Raw genomic sequence first — 19,492 nt, 5'->3', positions numbered from 1 at the left:
TTCGTACTTACGATTTTTTTAAACTTCTAAATGTACAATTTATTTGCTTAATTTTTTTCATAATATTTTAATTATTCTAAAAATCTAAAACATTGTAAGATGTCTGTTGATTTCAGTATCATATTTTTTAACAAATAAATTAATAATACTAAAGTTAGCCGACGTTTTTAACTTTTTGATTTTTTTTTCAATAGTTAAATTGGAACAAAAAAATATTTTTAAAAAATTCCACTTACAATTTTTCAAGTTTTTTACGAATGAAATTTTTTTTTATTTTTTTGTAATAATATTTTTAACAAAAAAAAATTTTTTTAATTTATAGATGTCAGCTAACTTAATTTTCATAATAAATTATTATAAATAAAATTAAGAAAAAAAAGTCACATGCAGAAATTTATAGAAACGATGAATGCAATGTTTGAAAATATTTTTATTAATTTATTTTTGACACAAAATAAAAAAAAAATATCAAGTGTCTGCTGATTTCAGCATGTCATATAAAATGTAAATGATACTGAATTTAAGAAACATCTAACAATATTTTAGATTTTTATAACAATTAGATTATTACAATAAAAAAATTCCACGTGTAGAAATTTGAAAAAAATTACAAATGCGAATTTTTAAAAATATTATTTTTATCACGATTTATTTGTTATAAAAACTCAAAAAATTGTCAGATGTCCGCTGATTTCAGTATCATGAAGATATTCTGATTTTTTTTTTGTAATAAAAAATTCCTTGTATTTAAAATAACTATTTTATAATCCAATTTACCACTCTTCGGTTTTGTTGTAATAATAAAATTCAAAAATTGTATAAACCAGAATAAATTTAGAGTACAGCTCAAACATTTTGTTTTAATAAGACTATTCGCTATGAAGGATAATTTTAGTACCAACAATAGTAGTAGTTGTAATCGATTGTTATAAAGGCTATGGCGCAAGTATTTCTTGCATTTTTTTACTTTAAGCGATCATCGAAAACCAGTACTTATAGGCCATAGAATAATAATAGGTAATTCCTGAGATAAAAAATTTATTAATAATAGGTAATTTTGATGAAAGGAAACGTAAAAGGGTTCTATACGAAACCGAATCTAATATTAATTTAATAAAATAATATTATAGTATACTCTACCATCGATCATAAGTATAAATAGATTGAATTATTATCGGCGAGGTCTGATAAAAATTTTCTTAGTGAACATAATTTTACCTCAACTATATTGCAATAAAATTAAATATGTCAGAAACTAAAATGAGTCGACTTGAAATAATAAACTCCGTGCCGTTTGATGAATTCTTCAATGCTGAAATTCGTATGTTACGTTACATGGGACTGTTACATTTTAAACGTATATTTTCAAGTCAAGAAGAATCTGAATATTGGTGGGAAAAAATCACTCCACTTTTTGGGATAATAACACTGTCTCTAATGCTGTATTTTTTGACAGTTGCTCTCATACAAATTATAGCTTACGATATTACTCTTGCCCCTGAAATGTTTACGGCATTACTATCAGCTTCACTTTGTTGTTTTAAGGTAATCAAACTTTTAAAAATTTCATTTTATTTTTATACTTAATATATTTATTTACTCATATTGAATTTTGATACTCAATTTTACAGGCTCTAAGATGCTGGACACATAGAAAAGAACTTTTTAATTTTATTAGAAAGCTTAAAGTACTTTGGGAGACTGCTTCATCAAAACAATTAATAACAGAACCAATACTAGATAGTGTACTTTATGCCAAATCATTAAGAAATCAATTAACAGTCGGATTATTGTTATTGGTTGTTACTTATGGATTTTCTCCATATGTGTAAGGAACATTCAACTTAGTATTTTTTTGCTGAAAAATTTCAGTTAATTTATTTTCTATAAATATTGATTTTATTCACCAGGGTATTTATCGACCATTTTATCTCTCACAGAGACGAATATTTTTTTAATTTTTCTATTATTATATACCCCATCAGTTATCCTTTTACAGTTAACACTTTTCCCCGGTATTTTATATGTCTCATTTTTGAACAAACAATTCTTTTGTTATGCTACATATATTGGCTTTGTGGAGATGTCATGTTTATGCAATTAACAACTCATGTTAGCATTCATAGCACGGTAATAATTTTTTTATAAAGTTACTGACTAACAAAATAAAAGTTTTATTGATCATAAAACTAAATTTGTTATTGATTAAGAATCTTTATATTGATACTATCATTAATCCAGATATTAGCGAATAGACTGCTTAGTCTTAATGGAACTGCACTCAATGATTTTACAAATAATAAAAATCATGAAGAATTAACAAACATTGCATCGGAACATCACCAACAGTTTTTGTACGTAATTAATATACAGATACGGCAAAAAAAATTTTCAGTTATTTTCGATAGGCTGTGTTTCAGTGAGAAATTTTCATTGCAAAAGTTTGAAAAAGCTTTCCAGACTTTATAAATACTAGTTTTCAGGTTTTGTAGCTAAAAATTTTTAGGAGCTGTAGGAGCCGAGTATTTTAAGGCGATATTTTTTTTTTATTACTATACCAGAAAATCTGGTAGTTTATAGGAAATAAAAAATTATGCTGCTGGGCTAAAGGATTTAAATCCAATAGCGGCTTAGCTATTTAAAAAATTCGATTTCCCATTTAAATAATACAGGAACCCGTACAAAAATGGATTGATTACTCATTGATCACTGACTGATCAATCATCGATCACGGATTGATCAACAACTCATCGTTAATTGATCAATAATTGATCAGTCAGTAATTAACCACAGATCAATAAGAGATCACTTAAAGATCAATAACTGATCACTCTGAGGAGAATAATCTGATAGTGATCAATCAAAGATCAGTTAGAGATCACCCAGTGATCAATCAGCGACAATCTATAGATCACTCGGAGATATTATAAAAATTGTCCAGTGATGGGATAAAATTGCTTAATACTGAAGATAAAATTTATTTAAAGTATTCTTGATAATATTTTTTTTTTATTTTACCTATTACTTTTGTATTTATTTATGATATTTATAGTTATATATTCAGTAATGATTACTTTATAAAGGGCCAATCCTTTCTTGATAATTAAATGGCCATTGTGTGATTTTCATTTAAACACTGGACGATTTTTATGCGATTTCGAATGATCTATAGGTTGTCGCTGATTGATCACTGGGTGATCTCTAACTGATCTCTGATTGATCACTATCAGATTATTCTCCTCAGAGTGATCAGTTATTGATCTTTAAGTGATCTCTCATTGATCTATGGTTGATTACTGACTGATCAATTATTGATCAATTAACGATGAGTTGTTGATCAATCTGTAATCAATGATTGATCAGTCAGTGATCAATCCATTTTTGTACGGGAAATATTTTTTGTTTTAAGTAGATTTTTCGTTATTAAAAAAATTTTTTTCCAAAAAACCTTATGGCTTTCGCGAAGGATTGAATTCTCTACAAAAATATCTCTTTGGTCGAAGACTATAGAACCACTAGTTTCGAAGTTAGAGGGCGTCAAACAGTAAAATTAAAAAAAAATACACATTAAATTCTATTTAATTTTCAATTTATTACTCTTACATGTATAATTTAATTTTATTGTACATTTTTGAGCATTAAAATTTTAAATTAAAGTTTTGACTCGTTTTAATACAATAATCTAAGTCAAATTATTATTAATTAATCGTTATAATTACAAAAAAAATTTTTTTTTTATTCTTTTAAAAATGGTAACATTAACGTCTGCTTGTTAGCATTTGGAAATTTTTTTCTAAGCATAACTACAACTTGCAATAAGTACTACTTCTGCTCTTCATCAGCAGCTAAGATTTTATTGCAGGCTTCCATCAGTTGGACCGCCCTTTTCGTAGCATCATTAATAACGTGTAAATTTTTAAGCAAGTATTGTAACTTTCGTCAGATATCCACTGATCAGGATGTAAATTTAAAAAATCAGTTGGGAGTTCCAACCTTCCAAAAACAATCAACGACTCTTCTAACGCAGAATCATACAATTTGTTTATTTAAGAAGGAATTAATATTAACATTTTTTGCATGAATTCGTTCAAAGTTTTTAATTTGACTTATTTTTTCTGAACCGATTCAATTAAATTTAATTTAATTTTAACACTAGCATTATCATTAAATAATGACAAACAAATAAGTTATTCAAATAGATACCACAAATGATTGCTGAACTTTTTTGATGCTACTTCTTAAATTTTTCTATTTATTTTTTTATAATTCAGTAAAAATTTATTCGGCGATTTTTCTTTGGATCTTGCAACAACCGGAGCTCCTAATAATTATCAGCCAAAGCTCTGAAAGCTAAAATCTTTAAGCTTTGAAATGCTTTTTTCGATCCTTACTATAACAGCCCACAGAATTTAATCAATTTAGCAAAATTTACTGGAAAGGACTGAGAAAATAATGATTTCGGTAAACTTCGATACTCAACCAGTTAGTTAAGAATTCTAATAAGTTTCTAAAAACAGATTAAATTTGTTGATAAATTATAAGTAAAACAAAAAAATGTAAATTCAAAATTAAATATTTCTAAAACTATGGACCAGACGTGTAAAGTTTGAAAATCAAATTGCGTTCAACTCACAGTCACTCGATATCTACCAAAAATTAATTTTTTTCAAAATAGCCAAATTTTCCGCAATAAATTTCGGATAATTTTTCAGCTCGCAACATCAATTTGTTTAAAACTAATAATTTATTAGTCGGACGTAGATTAAAAAAAAGGAATTGTAGCTTTTTTTAAGCTCTACAATTTGTTTGTAAAAACTTTATGCGTCAGATATTCATAGCTTCGGAGATATTTAATTTTCAATTTACATTTTTTTTGTTCACTTATAATTTATGAACAAATTAAATCTGCCGTTAGGTACTTATTAGAATTCTTAATTAACCGGTTAAGTATCGAAATCATTATTTTCCGAGTGCTTTCTAGTAAATTGGCTAGATTCTGTGGGCTATAATGATTTCTCACTAAAATACAGCTTATCAAAAATCGTAAAATAATTTTTGAAAATTTTTTTGCTCCTTTAAATTTTGCAAAGAGTGTAAAATTTTAATTTGAACAAAACTTTATTATGCTTTATCAGATATTGCCAATGGCTCCAAAGATTTTTCAGTCCAATTGTCCTTTTTGTCACGTTGATTAATGCAGCAAACCTTTGTTTTTCTCTTTTTCGCGTTGACCAAGTACGATAAATAGTCAAAGCATAAATTTATTATTTGCCAATGTTTATATTACACTATAAGTAATTACGTAGTTTAAAAATACAGTTCAAAAATTTATTGACAGGAAATCAATCAGAAGAATTGGAGCGGTCTTTTAGTGAATGCAATACATTTACTTGCTGTTTTAGGTCAAACAATTTTGTACTGCATGCACGCAGAAATGTTAACTGTTAAGGTATTATAATTTTATAAATTCGGTTAAAATTCTTTCCTATTATTATCAAATATTATTTATAGCTTGAAAATGTTGGTGAAGCCATTTATTTCTGTGACTGGACGGGCTCATCTAAAAAGTTCAAAACAATGGTTTTAATGATCATGAAACGCGCTCAAAAAGAGTATAAGTTTACAGTTTATGGAATAATAACTTTCAACCTCAATCAATTCACAAAGGTATTAATTCTCTCATTATTATTATAACTATCGTTCGTAAATGAGTAATTTTTGTTTTTTACTTCTCAGATTGTAAACGCAGCTATGAGCTATTTTACATTATTGAGAAGTTTTGGATAGTTTACAATAATCAAAACTCGATAGTGAAGACAAATATATGTTTAGTCAGGTCACAATAGTAATTAATATGCATTATAAATTAACTAATATACAAAATGTTCCAAGGAAAAATAAATTTTATGATTTAAAATCAATAGACATCTGACAATTATTTGAATTTTTATAAAAAATCAATTATATGGGAGGGGGGGGGGGCAAAATGGGGTACTTAAGAAACCGTTATGATTTTAAGGACTTCAATATGCTGATTTTTCTCGTTTTCAGACGTAATTGAAGGAAAATAATCAAATTTCAAGTTGCCGTAGAAAAAAAATTTTTTTTTGCGGGCAAAATGGGGTACCCCCTGAAAAAGTGAAAAAAAAAATTTCATTATCCGAAAATGAAATGTCGTTAAAAAAATAACATTTTCTTATCAATAAGTCTACGAAAGAACCGAGAGAGATGAACAAATCACCCAAAAAAGAAACATTGTTATAGTTGACGCAATATACTCCTAACAAAAATTGAGGTAGCAAAAAAAATTTTTTAATTTTGTAGTCATTTTTGACGGGTTTCGCTTGAGTAAAAATAATACCAAGATAAAAAAAAAGAGTTTCCTTGAGAAGATTCTAATTTTTGGATCTCCCGGTGAAAAATTTTTTAGACATAGTTATCACGCAATTCCAAGCAATAGCACGAAAAAAAACATTCGTAATTTTTTTGCACTCTCTTCCTTGGTTTAGGGATTCAGGAAAATTTTTTCAAGTTGAATGATCTTGTAGGTCTAAAGATCTTACTTTTTAAATTAAATATCTCACAAGCCCACCAAATGATTTTGAAGAAATTGGCGGCCTCTGACACAGTTTTCTGAGCATTGATAGTTAAATTATGACATCAAAAATTATCCGAGAGTAAATTTTGAAGTTATTTGAAAAAGACATTCTTTTAGAACGGTTAGTTTACACAGAAAAAAAGGTTCACTTGAGCCAAAAAAATATTTTTCTTCCTAATTATTACCTTGAGCGAAAAAAAAATTTTCTTTTTGACACAAGAAATTTCACTTATTCCAACAAAATTAACTCTCTTGTTTTAAGAAATATGTATCTTGATCTAAGAAAATTTATTTAAGTCAATAAAATCTTCTTGTTTTGAGAAAATTCAGCCTCTTGCTCCACAAAATTAAATATAAAGATAGAAGTAAATTTTTATTAATATTTTTATTGATTAACATATCAAATGGGAAGATCAAATAATGTTGAATCATTTTTTTTCATTCAATATGTATAATTGCACGCTAAAATAATATAAAATGGATATCAAATATTCAAGAGAAAAATTTTCTCAAGGTGAGAAAATTTTTTTCTCAGCTGAAGTAGGTGGCACTGCTTCCCTAAAGTATCTAAAAATCTTGATCAAATGTAAAAATTTATTGCATCAAGTATTTATGATAATTTGAATTAAGAAAAAATTACTTCCACCAAGAATAGAATTTCAAGAAAAATTTTTATTTCGGGCAACACAACTTCAGTCTTCCTTCAGGCACCTGAAAATTTTCTTGAGCCAAGAATTTTGTTCATCGTCAAGAAATTTTTCTTTCTGTGTAAGATTTTTCTTCGACACATTAGAGGTTTACAAAATAGTAATAGAAATATTAAGAACTAGTTTTTAGGACCTTAAAAATGTGAAGATCAGATTAGAACTTGATTTTCGAAAACTGGCATGGAACCAATGACACCCCGATTTTTTTGTTTTTTTAATCATTCATTTGTAAAGCGAGAACTTAAAAATTTAGAAAAAGTAATCGTAGATGTGAAAAAAAATTTATTACGATGTACAATGACGATAAAAATTACTGTAAGAAAAGTTAGAAAAAAAAAATTTTTTTTGTTTTTTTAATTAAAAAATTTTCTTTTTTTTTAAATTGTAGGAAATGACGTTAAAATATATTTTGGGAAGCTGAAAGAGCTTTTTGGAAAAAAAAAAATTTTCTTACGAAATTTTGGAGATACCCCATTTTGCCACCCCTACCCCATTTTGCCCCCCCCTCCCCTGATAGAAAAAAAAATTTTTTTTTTAATTTATACTTCTAATTTGTTAAAATTTTTTCATCAATAACTTATCTTCATCTTCATCTTCTTCTTTGTTTATACTAAACTGGAGATGATTTCCTGGGAAAAAATAATCAGACATGAACAGGCATGAGTCTTCAGGCCTGGTCAGACATAGTCATTTTTCATCCCGGTTCATGCATGATCAGATCTGAAAGCCCATTTTTACTTCTAATTAATTGTTTCGCTTAGTTTTATGGATATAGTACTTGATAGAGTCATACGCAACTCTCTCTAATGAATTAAAATACAAAAAAAAATTTTTACATATTATTTTACGGCTGTAAGCTGTAACACCAGCGGTCACCCATCCACCTACTAACAACGCTTAATTCCGCTTAACTTTAGTGATCTCCGTGGGCCTTAAGTTTCTGTCTGCTGTGCTGATGCTATACCTTAGATAAAAATAACTCTGTGAAGTATATAACATATCAAAATAGTTTATCATAAATATAATATAAAAATTTATTTTATAATATATTCTGATAGTCATAATTTAAATATTTAACCGAATCTCATTATAGCATCACATTTATTTGAATAATAAAATAAATAATATTTTAATATTAGGCAGGAACAGAGCAGACCAAAACAGCTCATAGGAAGTGTAATAAATTTTTTATTTCATAATTATTTAAACGTAATGATAAACATCATTTTACACTTTTTGTGATAATCAAAAAAAAATTTTTTCTTCAAAGGAAAAATTTTGATCACATCTGACTATACAAGTCTGATCAGATCTAATTATATATAGACTGTTTATAATTGTTTAGACAAGAACAGACATGGTCATGTATGATCAGACGTTTTTAACGCATCAGATATGAGCAAGCATGGACAGGCCCTGATTAAGAAATCTAATTTGAAATGATTTAAAATGATTTGAAATGATTTAAATGCATCGGATTTGAATACTATATAGATATACAATTAATATGAAAGTAATCATTTCAAATTATCTTTCTGAATCAGGGAGGCATGATTATGTCTAATTTCAGACCTGATCATACATGAACAGGCATGGTTGGATCTAATCATTTTTTCCCGGGTAGGTATTGTAAAATCATATTATGGTAGAAGATTAGATTATATTAAAACAATTTGTAAGGTATGCAAAAAAGATTATTGTTTCACTGCTTATTAATTTAATAACTTCAGAAGTAAAATACATACATACTCAGATATAAAAATTGAATATTTTTGATTCGTTTAATTTCAATGAAGAAATATGATACTGAAATTAACAGAAATCTGACTTTTTTTTAGATTTTTATAACAATTCAACTAATATAAAAAAAATTTTGCAAAAAAGTTCCATCTGTAGAAATTTAAAAAGAATTATAAGTGCGAATTTTAAAAAATGTTATATTTGTCACGGTTTATTTGTTATAAAAACTCCAAAAACTGCCAGATGTCTGCTGATTTCAGTATCATGAAGATATTCTGATTTTTTTTTTGTAATAAAAAATTCCTTGTATTTAAAATAACTATTTTATAATCTAGCTTACTTATCTTCGGTATTATTGTAATAATAAAAATCAAAGATTGTATAAACAAGAATAAATCTAGAGTACAGCTCAAAAATTTTGTTTTAATAAGACCATTCGCTATTAAGGATAATTTTAGAACTACAATAGTAGTAGTGGTAATCGATTGTAATAAAGACTATGGCGCAAGTATTTCTTGTATTTTTTTACTTCAAAAGACCATCGAAAACCAGTACTTATAGGCCATAGAATAATAATAGGTAATTTTGATAAAAGAAAACGGAGATGGGTTCTATATGAAACCTAATCTGATATTAATAAAATAATATTACAGTATACTCTACCATCGATCATAAATATAAATAGATTGAAATATTATCGGCGAGGTCTGATAGAACTTTTCTTATTGAACATAATTTTACCTCAACTACATTGTAATATAATAAAATACAGTCAACTCTCTGAAAATGTCCGCTGTTGGGGCTGTAGGGGAATATATTTCTAAGAATGGCAGTTCCCCCTCTACCATACCATCGTCGTTGACTTTTTTCGCATTTTTAAACTTAGTCGACAACTCTCCCAAAGTGTCCGCCGCTCGGCTTCGGTCATTTTAATATTTCATTTTAATACTTCGGTCTTCATTGATTAAATTAATATTGAGTTGAAATAATGCGTTTACATGATTCTACATTACTTCTTTTGTAAACTAAAATAAAGTTAGGCTCATTATTTTTGTTCTTCAATATGTATAGAAATTAATTTATTTATTAGATAAATTGATCGCTATAAATTGCTACTTTTCATCACACTAACTACATTCTTAATTTTGATTGTTTTAATCATTTAAAATTTAGTTCCAGATACTGAAGATATTTCCAACCCTGATATTTTACATCAAATAGAAAATATTCATGATGAAAATTTTTTTAATGATCTGCGTGAGCACCCTATCCCTCTTTCATCACAAGATAACTGTTCATCACTTTTCTCTGAATCAATCAATGTTCTATATCCTGCAGAATTCTAATTTCGTACTTTTTATGTCTTTTTTGAATCACTAACTTATTTTTTTCTCAGTTTTAGTTCATAAAATGGAATTTTGTATTTTTACTAACAGACTGTACTTATTCTTTATGTGTAAGCATAGAAATAAAATTTCATTTGCACTTAATTATCCAAGAAATCTTTTATATTTATACTAATTCATATTATATATGTGTTAATTATTTAAAATATGTATTGATTATTTATAAGGTCTTAAATTTTTCTACTTTTAATTAGTAGTTTGTATGGGGACATTTTGAGAGAGCGTGGTGAGAAAATTTTGGCGGACATTTTCAGAGAGAGCGAAAAAATTCGTTTTTGCCTATTGGTGGGGGAAAGATCTAAAAGTGAAAATAGGGAAACGGACACTTTGAGAGTGGTCATTTTGAGAGAGTCGACTGTATGTCAGAAACTAAAATGAGTCAACTTGAAATAATAAATTCCGTGCCGTTTGATGAATTCTTCAATGCTGAAATTCGTATGTTACGTTACATGGGACTGTTACATTTTAAACGTATATTTTCAAGTCAAGAAGAATCTGAATATTAGTGGGAAAAAATCACTCCACTTTTTGGGATAATAACACTGTCTCTAATGCTGTATTTTTTGACAGTTGCTCTCATAGAAATTATAGCTTACGATATTACTCTTGCCCCTGAAATGTTTACGGCATTACTTTCAAGTTCACTTTGTTGTTTTAAAGTAATCAAACTTTTAAAAATTTCATTCTATTTTTATACTTAATATATTTATTTACTCATATTGAATTTTGATACTCAATTTTACAGGCTCTAAGATGCTGGACACATAGAAAATAACTTTTTGATTTTATTAGAAAGATTAAAGTACTTTGGGAGACTGCTTCATCAAAACAATTAATAACAGAACCAATACTAGATAGTGTACTTTAAGCAAGATCATTAAGAAATCAATTGATAGTCGGATTATTATTTTTGGTTGTTACTTTTGGATTTTCTCCATATGTGTAAGAAACATTCAATTTAGTATTTTTTGCTGAAAAATGTCAGTTCATTTATTTTCTATAATTATTGATTTCATTCAACAGGGTATTTACCAACCATTTTATCTCACACAGAGACCAATATTTTTTTAATTTTTCTATTATTATATACCCTATCAGTTATCCTTTTACAGTTAACACTTTTCCCCGGTATTTTATATGTCTCATTTTTGAACAAACAATTATTTTCTTATGCTACATATATTGGCTCTGTGGAGATGTCATGTTTATACAATTAACAACTCATGTTAGCATTCATAGCACGGTAATAATTTTTTTTTATTAAGCTACTGACTAACAAAATAAAAGTTTTTTTCTATCATAAAATTAAATTTTTTATTGATTGAGAATCTTTATATTGATACTATCATTAATACAGATATTAACAAATAGACTGCTTAGCCTTAGTGGAACTGCACTCAATGATACAAAAAATACAAGTCATGAAGAATTAGCAAATATTGTAACGGAACATCACCAACAATTTTTGTACGTAATTACTATACAGATACGGCAAAAAAAAATTTCAGTTATTTTCGACAAGCTATGTTTCAGTGAAAAATTTTCATAGCAAAAGTTTAGAAAAAAACTTTCCAGACCTGATAAATACTAGTCTATAGGTCTTGTAGCTAAAAATTTTTAGGAGCCGTAGTTTTCACGCAATCCTAAAAATATCGTGAAAAAAAATTTGTAAAGTTTTTATCATTCGTTTTATCGGTCAATGGGCTTAGAAAAATTTTTGTCTTTTAACAATATATATATATATATATATATATATATATCTATTTTTTTTTTTTATAAATTCTAAGTTAACAAAAAAATGTAAATTCAAAATTAAATATCTCTGAAACTATGAACCTGACAGGTAAAGTTTGAAAATCAAATTGCGTTCAACTCACAGTCACTCGATATCTACCAAAAATTAATTTTTTTCAAAATAGCTAAACTTTCCGCAATAGACGTAGATTAAAAAAAAAGGAATTGTAGCTTTTTTTTAAGCTCTACAATTTGTTTGTAAATACTTTACACGTCAGATATCATAGTTTCGGAGATATTTAATTTTCAATTTACATTTTTTTTTGTTCACTTATAATTTATGAACAAATTAAATCTACCGTTAGGTACTTATTAGAATTCTTAATTAACCGGTTAAGTATCGAAATCATTATCTTCCGAGTGCTTTCTATTAAATTGGCTAGATTCTGTGGGCTATAATGATTTCTCACTAAAATGCAGCTTATCAAAAATCATAGAAAAATTTTTGAAAATTTTTTTTGCTCCTCTAAATTTTGCAAAGAGTGTAATATTTTAATTCAAACAAAGCTTTATTATGTTTTATCAGATATTGCCAATGGCTCCAAAGATTTTTTAGTCCAATTGTCCTTTTTGTCACATTGATTAATGCAGCAAACCTTTGTTTTTCTCTTTTTCGCGTCGATCAAGTAAGATAAATAGTCAATGCATAAATTTATTATTTGACAAAGTTTACATTACACTATAAGAGTAACGACATGGTTTAAAAATATACTTCAAATATTTATTGACAGGAAATCAATCAGAAGAATTGGAGCGGTCTTTTAGTAAATGTAAAACATTTACTTGCCGTTTTAGGTCAAACAATTTTGTATTGTATGCATGCAGAAATTTTAACTGTTGAGGTATTATAATTTTATAAATTAGTTCAAAATTCCTTCCTATTATTATCAAATATTATTTATAGCTTGAAAATGTTGGTGAAGCCATTTACTTTTGTGACTGGACGAGCTCATCTAAAAAATTCAAAACAATGGTTTTAATGATCATGAAACGCGCTCAAAAAGAGTATAAGTTTACAGTTTATGGAGTAATAACTTTCAACCTCAATCAATTCACAAAGGTAATAATTCTCTCATTATTATAAACTACCGTTCGTAAATGAGTAATTTTTCTTTTTTACTTCTTAGATTGTAAACGCAGCTATGAGCTATTTTACATTATTGAGAAGTTTTGGATAGTTTACAATTATCAAAACTCGATAGTGAAGACAAATATATGTTTAGTCAGATCACATCATTAAATAATATTCGTCATAAGTCATAACAGATCACAATATTAATTAATATGCATCATAAAAAATATTCCGAAGAAAAATAAATTTCATGATTTAAAATCAGCAGACATTTGACAATTATTTGGATTTTTATAAAAAATCAATTATAATAATGAAAAAATATTTTTTTAAATTTATACTTTTAATTTGTTAAAATTTTTACAAGTGAAATTTTTTTATAGTAATTTAATTGCTATAAAATTTTTTTAAAATTGTCATATGCCTGTTAATTTCAACATCATGTTTTTCGGTAAGTAAAAATTTCACACTGTCGTGAATCACTTATTTTCATCTTCATCTTCTTCTTTGTTTATACTAAGCTGGAAATGATTTACCTTTTTTAATTAAGCAAAAAAATGTGTTATTGTATGTGAAGATAATAAATAAATTAATAAATAAATTACTACCAACAAGTCCAGCACTTTTATATTAAACTATTAATGATGCAGTGAGATTTGCTGAAAAACACAAAATAAAATATTTATTAATGATTTAGAAGCTCATAAGCTTAATATACGAAATAATTAAATTATGTTCTTATAATAATTTGTAAGTCCTTACTAGACTGCATTTACTAGCACCTCTACATGATAGTAATACTGTACCATCTTTGACTGTTTGCTTAGTTCTGAGTCAACCCGATCGATTTAATTTGAAACAGATGTGCATAAATTGATTAGAGCGATGTACTTTACGTTTAAACTCCTTCAATTATCTTATGTAGTAAATTGCATATAAATTACAATTTCAATGATAATAGGTCTCCAGAAACTAGGGAACGAATTACATTGTACTCACGAGATTGCAGATCAAAAGTAATTTTTAAATGACATTATTGGATACACTTTAATGATAAAATGAGCGGGAAAGAATTAACAAATTTTATTACGTTCGAAGAAATTTTTAATGGAGATGTTTGGATTTTACGTTGTATGGGATTGTCATATTTTAATCGTGTGTTTTCGAATAAAAAAGAAACTGAAAAATGGTGGGAAAAAATAATTCCATTGTGTGGTATTTTAACAATGAGTTTGTTGATTTCTATGGAAATAATAAGAGCTTTACGAGTAATAGTAGTTGATATTCCTGATGCAACTGAAATACTTACAGCAATGCTTTCCGGAATGCTTTGTACCTTTAAAGTAAGGTTTATTTTTATTTATATTTAATCTAAATAATATTAGAGCGTGGAACCAGTTACTGGAGGAGATGGTTACGATTATTGATTACAATGAATTTCGATTTAAGTGTTACAAGTTTATTGTAGATAAAGATGATAAATAACTGTAATTACTAAATATTCAAATTCATATTTTTTAACTTCCCGCTAAGAAAATCGAAGATTTTAAAAAATCGACATTAATAATTATGATGCTGAAGTTAGCAGACAGCTGTCAATTTTTTTAATTTTTATTACAGATCAACGATAAAACACATATTTTAATGCACTTGTAATTTTTTTTTAATTTTTAGTCGTGGAACTTTTTAATTAAAATTTTTTCGTGATAATTTTATTATTATAAAATTTTTAGAATTTTTTTTATTGAAAAAATTGTTACAAAAGAAATTTTTTTAAAAAACTTCATTCGTAAAAAACTTGAAAAATTATAAGTGCAATTTTAAAAAAATATTTTCTAGATCTAATTTAATAAATAAAAAAAAATAAATTAAAAATTAAAAACGTCGAATAACTTTATAGTATTATTGTTAATTTCAGTATAATTAATAATTCCAAAAGAATTGCCCATTTAACCCCAAACGTTCGATATGTCTACTTTTACTTCTTTCCTAATCTAAAACTAAAAATCATTGCTTTGAGTATATTCAAACATACCATTTATTTATAGTTAACAAATCTGATTTGGTTGAAATATATCATTGTTAGCACCAAAGAAATATTTGTTAACTATAAACAAATCTGGATTTCATTCAAATATACTGTAACTTTGTCTCAAATAAATCAATTTATTTGTATCAAATAAATATTTCTTGTAATATTTAAATAAGAGATTTATTTATAGTTAACGAGCCTCATTTCATTTAAATGAACTGTTTTCTCAGTGTAATAAATTAAAAAAAAATTATGAGCGACCTTTTAAAATTCACAATTTGAACTGAAACTTTCAGGAAAACCTTTTTTTTTTGGTCTATAAAATTATGACGTAACGAGAAAAAAAAAATCGATTTTTGATGATTTTTGAAATTTAAAAAAATTTGGAGCGACCTCTTAAAAAATTTTTTTTAAGCTGTCCTTTGGAGAGAGCTCTTAAAACATCAAAAACTAACATTTTTTCACTCGAGATTAAAAATAAAAAATAATCGGTTTTTTTGCGCCACCCTACTATATATTTATATGTAAGGCCCTTAGGGAGCTAAGGCTTTAGGGTCTAAAAATTTTGATAAATAAAATAAAAAATAAAAATATTAATAATAATAAAATTTTTTAGGCAATAAGATGTTGGACTCATCGAAAAGAACTCTTTGAATTTTTACGAAAGTTAAAAATTCTATGGGAAACAGCTAACTTAAATAACTTCGTCACTGACAGTATATTAGATACTGTACTTTTTGCAAGATCATTAAGAAATTATTTGACATACACATGTATTGCATTAGCTGTCAGTTACGGGTTTCCTGCTTACATGTAAAATAATTTGAATATCGCTAAAAATTAATTAAATTTTAATTACTTTTTTTCTTATATTCTTCATAGTGTTCTCGGCAGCCACTTGATTTTTTACAGAGATCAATACTTTTTCAATTTATCCATCATAATATACCCAGTCGATTATCCGTTTGTAATTAATTCATATGGAGTGTACTTCATGTGTCTCCTCTTCGAACAAGTAGCTGAGTTACTTGCTATCGTTTTCTGGTTGTGCGGAGATGCACTTTTCATTCAATTAACAACACATGTTTATGTTCAATGCATGGTAATAATATTTTTATATTAATTGTCAATCAATATTGCTTAACTGTACTCAATTATTTTTAGATATTAGTCAACAGGCTTCATGATATTAATAAAACTAAAATTGCTTCTTCTGAAGAAAACAACAAAGAACTGGCAGATATTATCTTTCGTCATCATCAATTATATTTGTATGTAGTAGGTATTTAAAAATAATCGCTATAAGTTAGTTAGTATTCAAGTGATTAATTTAACTAATTAATTGTTTGGTACTCTTAAAAAAAAATACTTGTTAATTTTTTTCAGACATTGCTGCTGGCTCCAAAAATTTTTCAGTCCTATCGCATTTTTCGTGACTTTAATAAATGGAGCTAATCTTTGCTTTTCTTTGTATCGCGTCGACGGAGTAAGAAAAAATTAATATGAATAGTTAATTAAAAAATGATTGCTGTTACAACATAAATTTTATTAATAGGAAATAAATGAACAAAACTGGAGTAATCTTTTGATAAACGTACTCCATTTGGTCGCAGTTCTTGGCCAAACAGTTTTATATTGCAAGTATGCCGACACTTTGGCGGAAAAAGTATTAATTTTTTTACTTACCTACTACATAGATTATAATTATTTTTTTCATACTATGTTTTTATTGAAATAAAATTTTTCTTAGTTTGAAGAGATAAGTTATGCAGTTTATTACTCCAATTGGACTCATTGCGATAAAAAATTAAAAACAATGATGATAATGATAATAAGACGAGCTCAAAAACGATATCAATTTACAATTTATGGGATTATTACCCTCAATTTATTGCAATTCACAAGGGTTTGTATAAAACTGTTTTATTGAAGATAAAAGAATGACAAGTATTAACTTTACGGGAAAAAATTTTTTGCATCTACATGGGAAAAGAATTATATCAAAAATTACAATGGTAACATTGTAATCTACACTGAGAAAAAAAAATGTATTTTGAAAAAAATGAGTAATGTTGTAATAAGAAATTACTTTGTTGAAAATTTTCAACAATTTTATTTTTTAGCTGAAAAAATCAAAATTTTTCTTACAGTAACAACTTGGAAAAAAGTTTTATAGATTTGGGAAAAAACCATGTTGAATGAAAATTTGCAAGTTGTTTATCTAAAATTTTTTTTTTCCCAATCAAAAATCCTTTTTTTCAACAAAAAAGTTACTTTGGGAAAAGTTTTGATTTCTTCGGCTAAGAAATAAAATTGTTAAAAATTTTCAGCAAATTAATTTCTTGTCATAACAATGCCAATTTTTTTCAAAAGAAATTTTTTCTCTCAGCGTAGGAGACTAGACTTTCAATATGATCACTTTGATAATTTTACATTTTGAACTTTATAATGTTACATCGTTAAAATTCGGATATTTACTACTTTTGTAGACATTTTTACGATATATCATCATAAATTTTAAAATGTAAAATCATCAGAGTGACGTAATTGAAAGTCTGGTCACGGATTACAATGTTACTATTGTAATTTTTCATTCAATTTTTTTTTCAATAAACAGAAATCTAAAAAAGGGTGCGTTCTTTTAGATCTCTATTTTTTACATAAATTTTTAATTTCCCGCTAAAAAAATTGAAAATTTTCAAAAGTTGAGAAGTTGATGGTTTTACCCGGATTTTCAAAAATTTTCATAAATTGAGGTTTGAAAATTCAATAAATAGTGTTTTATGAAACTTCTATCAAATTTTTGAGCTCGAAGAGCTATCTCTTTGAGCTCGGAGAGCTCAAAAACAAAATAAGTGAAATATTGAGCGCTTAGGTATGGAATTAGCGGGAAGTTGCAGGGATGGCCTTTAGGGTCAACCGTTTTCCTAATTTTTTTTTTTATATTTATCACTGTAATAGTGTAGAACCACCGATTATGGACACTTTAGTGCTAGATTTAGACACTTTAAAATTCAATGATTATGCAGAAAATTGTAAAGTTAAAATAATATTTTTATAGAATTTTTAAACGCTTACCTACATGCAAACAGAATTTATGATACAATTACGTTTATAGATTATTTATACAATAATTTGGACATCAAATGTCCAAAAATAGTATAGTGTCCATAAATGGTGCTTCCACCCCATATGCATTTTAAATTAGATCTCTGTATATCTAAAATCGTGCTTGAATGTAGATGCAAGTAGATTTATTCCATTTTTTCCCAGGTATTTTTTAATTTCTTTCTTTTATTTAGATCGTTAATGCTGCGATGAGTTACTTTGCGCTATTAAGAAGCTTTGGATAATTTAATTTTTTTATAACTACAATGAATTGGTTGTAAACCTAAAAAAGTTATTTAAGATTGATGTCTCCGTTATGTAGTTTAAGAGTCAAAAAAATATTTTTTTTTTCAATACATATATGTAAAATATTTTTTTTACCTGCTTGACGCTGAGAAAAATGTATAAATTTGTTCTAATTACCCAAAAATACGTTCCATTATTATTTTTTTTGATAAATTCACTTGAAAATTAATCAAATTTTTACACTATAAAAAAAGCGATGTTAAAAATGGAAAAATTGAATAAATGCTACATCGTAAAAAAATTAAGAGTGAATTTTCACTTCTGCGACTCGAAGTACCGGTGTGCAAAATAAAATCCTCTGCGTACGGAGTAAACCTGGAGTTCTTTTTTTTTGCAGAGTGATTGCCAAGTGAATGTGGATTTTAATCCGAAAAACACATGATTACAGAGTTTTTGAATGAATATAAATTTTTATTTAACTGAAACAAGTTTTATATGCCATTTTTTTTGTCAGTATAAAAAAATTTCAAATTTTGTAAAAAATTCAAACAAACAATAATTCAATTTTAGTCTTAAAAAATTTTTAAATACACATTTTATAATTTTTAAACGAGTAAAAGTATTTTTTTATTTTTATTTTTATCCATTCAAAAAAACATACAATTCACTCCACTGAATTTTTTTAATTATAAGATGAATTAGATCCTTTTCGGAGTGGATTTCACTCTGGCGAGATTAAATCAATTAAACATCATTTACACTGTAAAAAATTTGCGGAGTGAACGCGGA

General features: G+C 26.6%; 3 protein-coding genes and 1 long non-coding RNA gene across 4 annotated transcripts; 3 read left to right on the top strand and 1 right to left on the bottom strand.

Moving 5' to 3' along the window:
• Positions 1-1,060: 1,060 nt before the first annotated feature.
• LOC123261656 (odorant receptor 22c-like) lies at positions 1,061-5,887 on the top strand. The gene is made up of 8 exons (XM_044723359.1): positions 1,061-1,545; positions 1,632-1,828; positions 1,911-2,130; positions 2,242-2,354; positions 5,136-5,235; positions 5,339-5,449; positions 5,512-5,667; positions 5,737-5,887. Exons 1-8 carry the CDS (start codon positions 1,246-1,248, stop codon positions 5,785-5,787), a joined length of 1,248 nt encoding a protein of 415 aa, XP_044579294.1. The 5' UTR covers positions 1,061-1,245; the 3' UTR covers positions 5,788-5,887.
• A 5,721-nt stretch (positions 5,888-11,608) lies between these two features.
• On the top strand, positions 11,609-13,538 carry LOC123261609 (odorant receptor 22c-like). Its single transcript, XM_044723298.1, has 6 exons — positions 11,609-11,694; positions 11,809-11,918; positions 12,772-12,871; positions 12,977-13,087; positions 13,150-13,305; positions 13,373-13,538. The coding sequence occupies exons 1-6, from the start codon at positions 11,653-11,655 to the stop codon at positions 13,421-13,423; spliced, it is 570 nt and encodes a 189-aa protein (XP_044579233.1). The 5' UTR covers positions 11,609-11,652; the 3' UTR covers positions 13,424-13,538.
• A 200-nt stretch (positions 13,539-13,738) lies between these two features.
• Positions 13,739-14,295, bottom strand: LOC123261610. The gene is made up of 3 exons (XR_006508696.1): positions 14,080-14,295; positions 13,926-13,976; positions 13,739-13,838 (listed from the first exon to the last, which is right to left on the bottom strand). It is a non-coding gene; the product is annotated as an uncharacterized LOC123261610 (long non-coding RNA).
• On the top strand, positions 14,292-18,815 carry LOC123261608 (odorant receptor 67c-like). Its single transcript, XM_044723297.1, has 8 exons — positions 14,292-14,660; positions 15,966-16,162; positions 16,232-16,451; positions 16,514-16,620; positions 16,736-16,835; positions 16,905-17,015; positions 17,100-17,255; positions 18,652-18,815. Exons 1-8 carry the CDS (start codon positions 14,376-14,378, stop codon positions 18,700-18,702), a joined length of 1,227 nt encoding a protein of 408 aa, XP_044579232.1. The 5' UTR covers positions 14,292-14,375; the 3' UTR covers positions 18,703-18,815.
• Positions 18,816-19,492: the final 677 nt, after the last annotated feature.

Source organism: Cotesia glomerata, linkage group LG3, assembly GCF_020080835.1.
Source record: "Cotesia glomerata isolate CgM1 linkage group LG3, MPM_Cglom_v2.3, whole genome shotgun sequence".
Classification (NCBI taxonomy): domain Eukaryota; kingdom Metazoa; phylum Arthropoda; class Insecta; order Hymenoptera; family Braconidae; genus Cotesia; species Cotesia glomerata.
Note: the sequence above shows the minus strand (reverse complement) of the source record. Positions and strands in the feature narration are given on the sequence as shown.

Excerpts from the sequence above, each read along its gene's own strand:
- LOC123261608 (XM_044723297.1), top strand. The coding sequence starts at position 14,376 with ATGAGCGGGAAAGAATTAACAAATTTTATTACGTTCGAAGAAATTTTT. Across the intron at positions 14,661-15,965 it reads GAATGCTTTGTACCTTTAAA|GCAATAAGATGTTGGACTCA; the intron begins GTAAGGTTTATT and ends AAAATTTTTTAG. Across the intron at positions 17,016-17,099 it reads CCGACACTTTGGCGGAAAAA|TTTGAAGAGATAAGTTATGC; the intron begins GTATTAATTTTT and ends AATTTTTCTTAG.
- LOC123261656 (XM_044723359.1), top strand. The coding sequence starts at position 1,246 with ATGTCAGAAACTAAAATGAGTCGACTTGAAATAATAAACTCCGTGCCG. Across the intron at positions 2,355-5,135 it reads GAACATCACCAACAGTTTTT|ATATTGCCAATGGCTCCAAA; the intron begins GTACGTAATTAA and ends ATGCTTTATCAG. Across the intron at positions 5,450-5,511 it reads CAGAAATGTTAACTGTTAAG|CTTGAAAATGTTGGTGAAGC; the intron begins GTATTATAATTT and ends TATTATTTATAG.
- LOC123261609 (XM_044723298.1), top strand. The coding sequence starts at position 11,653 with ATGTTTATACAATTAACAACTCATGTTAGCATTCATAGCACG. Across the intron at positions 12,872-12,976 it reads CTCTTTTTCGCGTCGATCAA|GAAATCAATCAGAAGAATTG; the intron begins GTAAGATAAATA and ends ATTTATTGACAG. Across the intron at positions 13,306-13,372 it reads ACCTCAATCAATTCACAAAG|ATTGTAAACGCAGCTATGAG; the intron begins GTAATAATTCTC and ends TTTACTTCTTAG.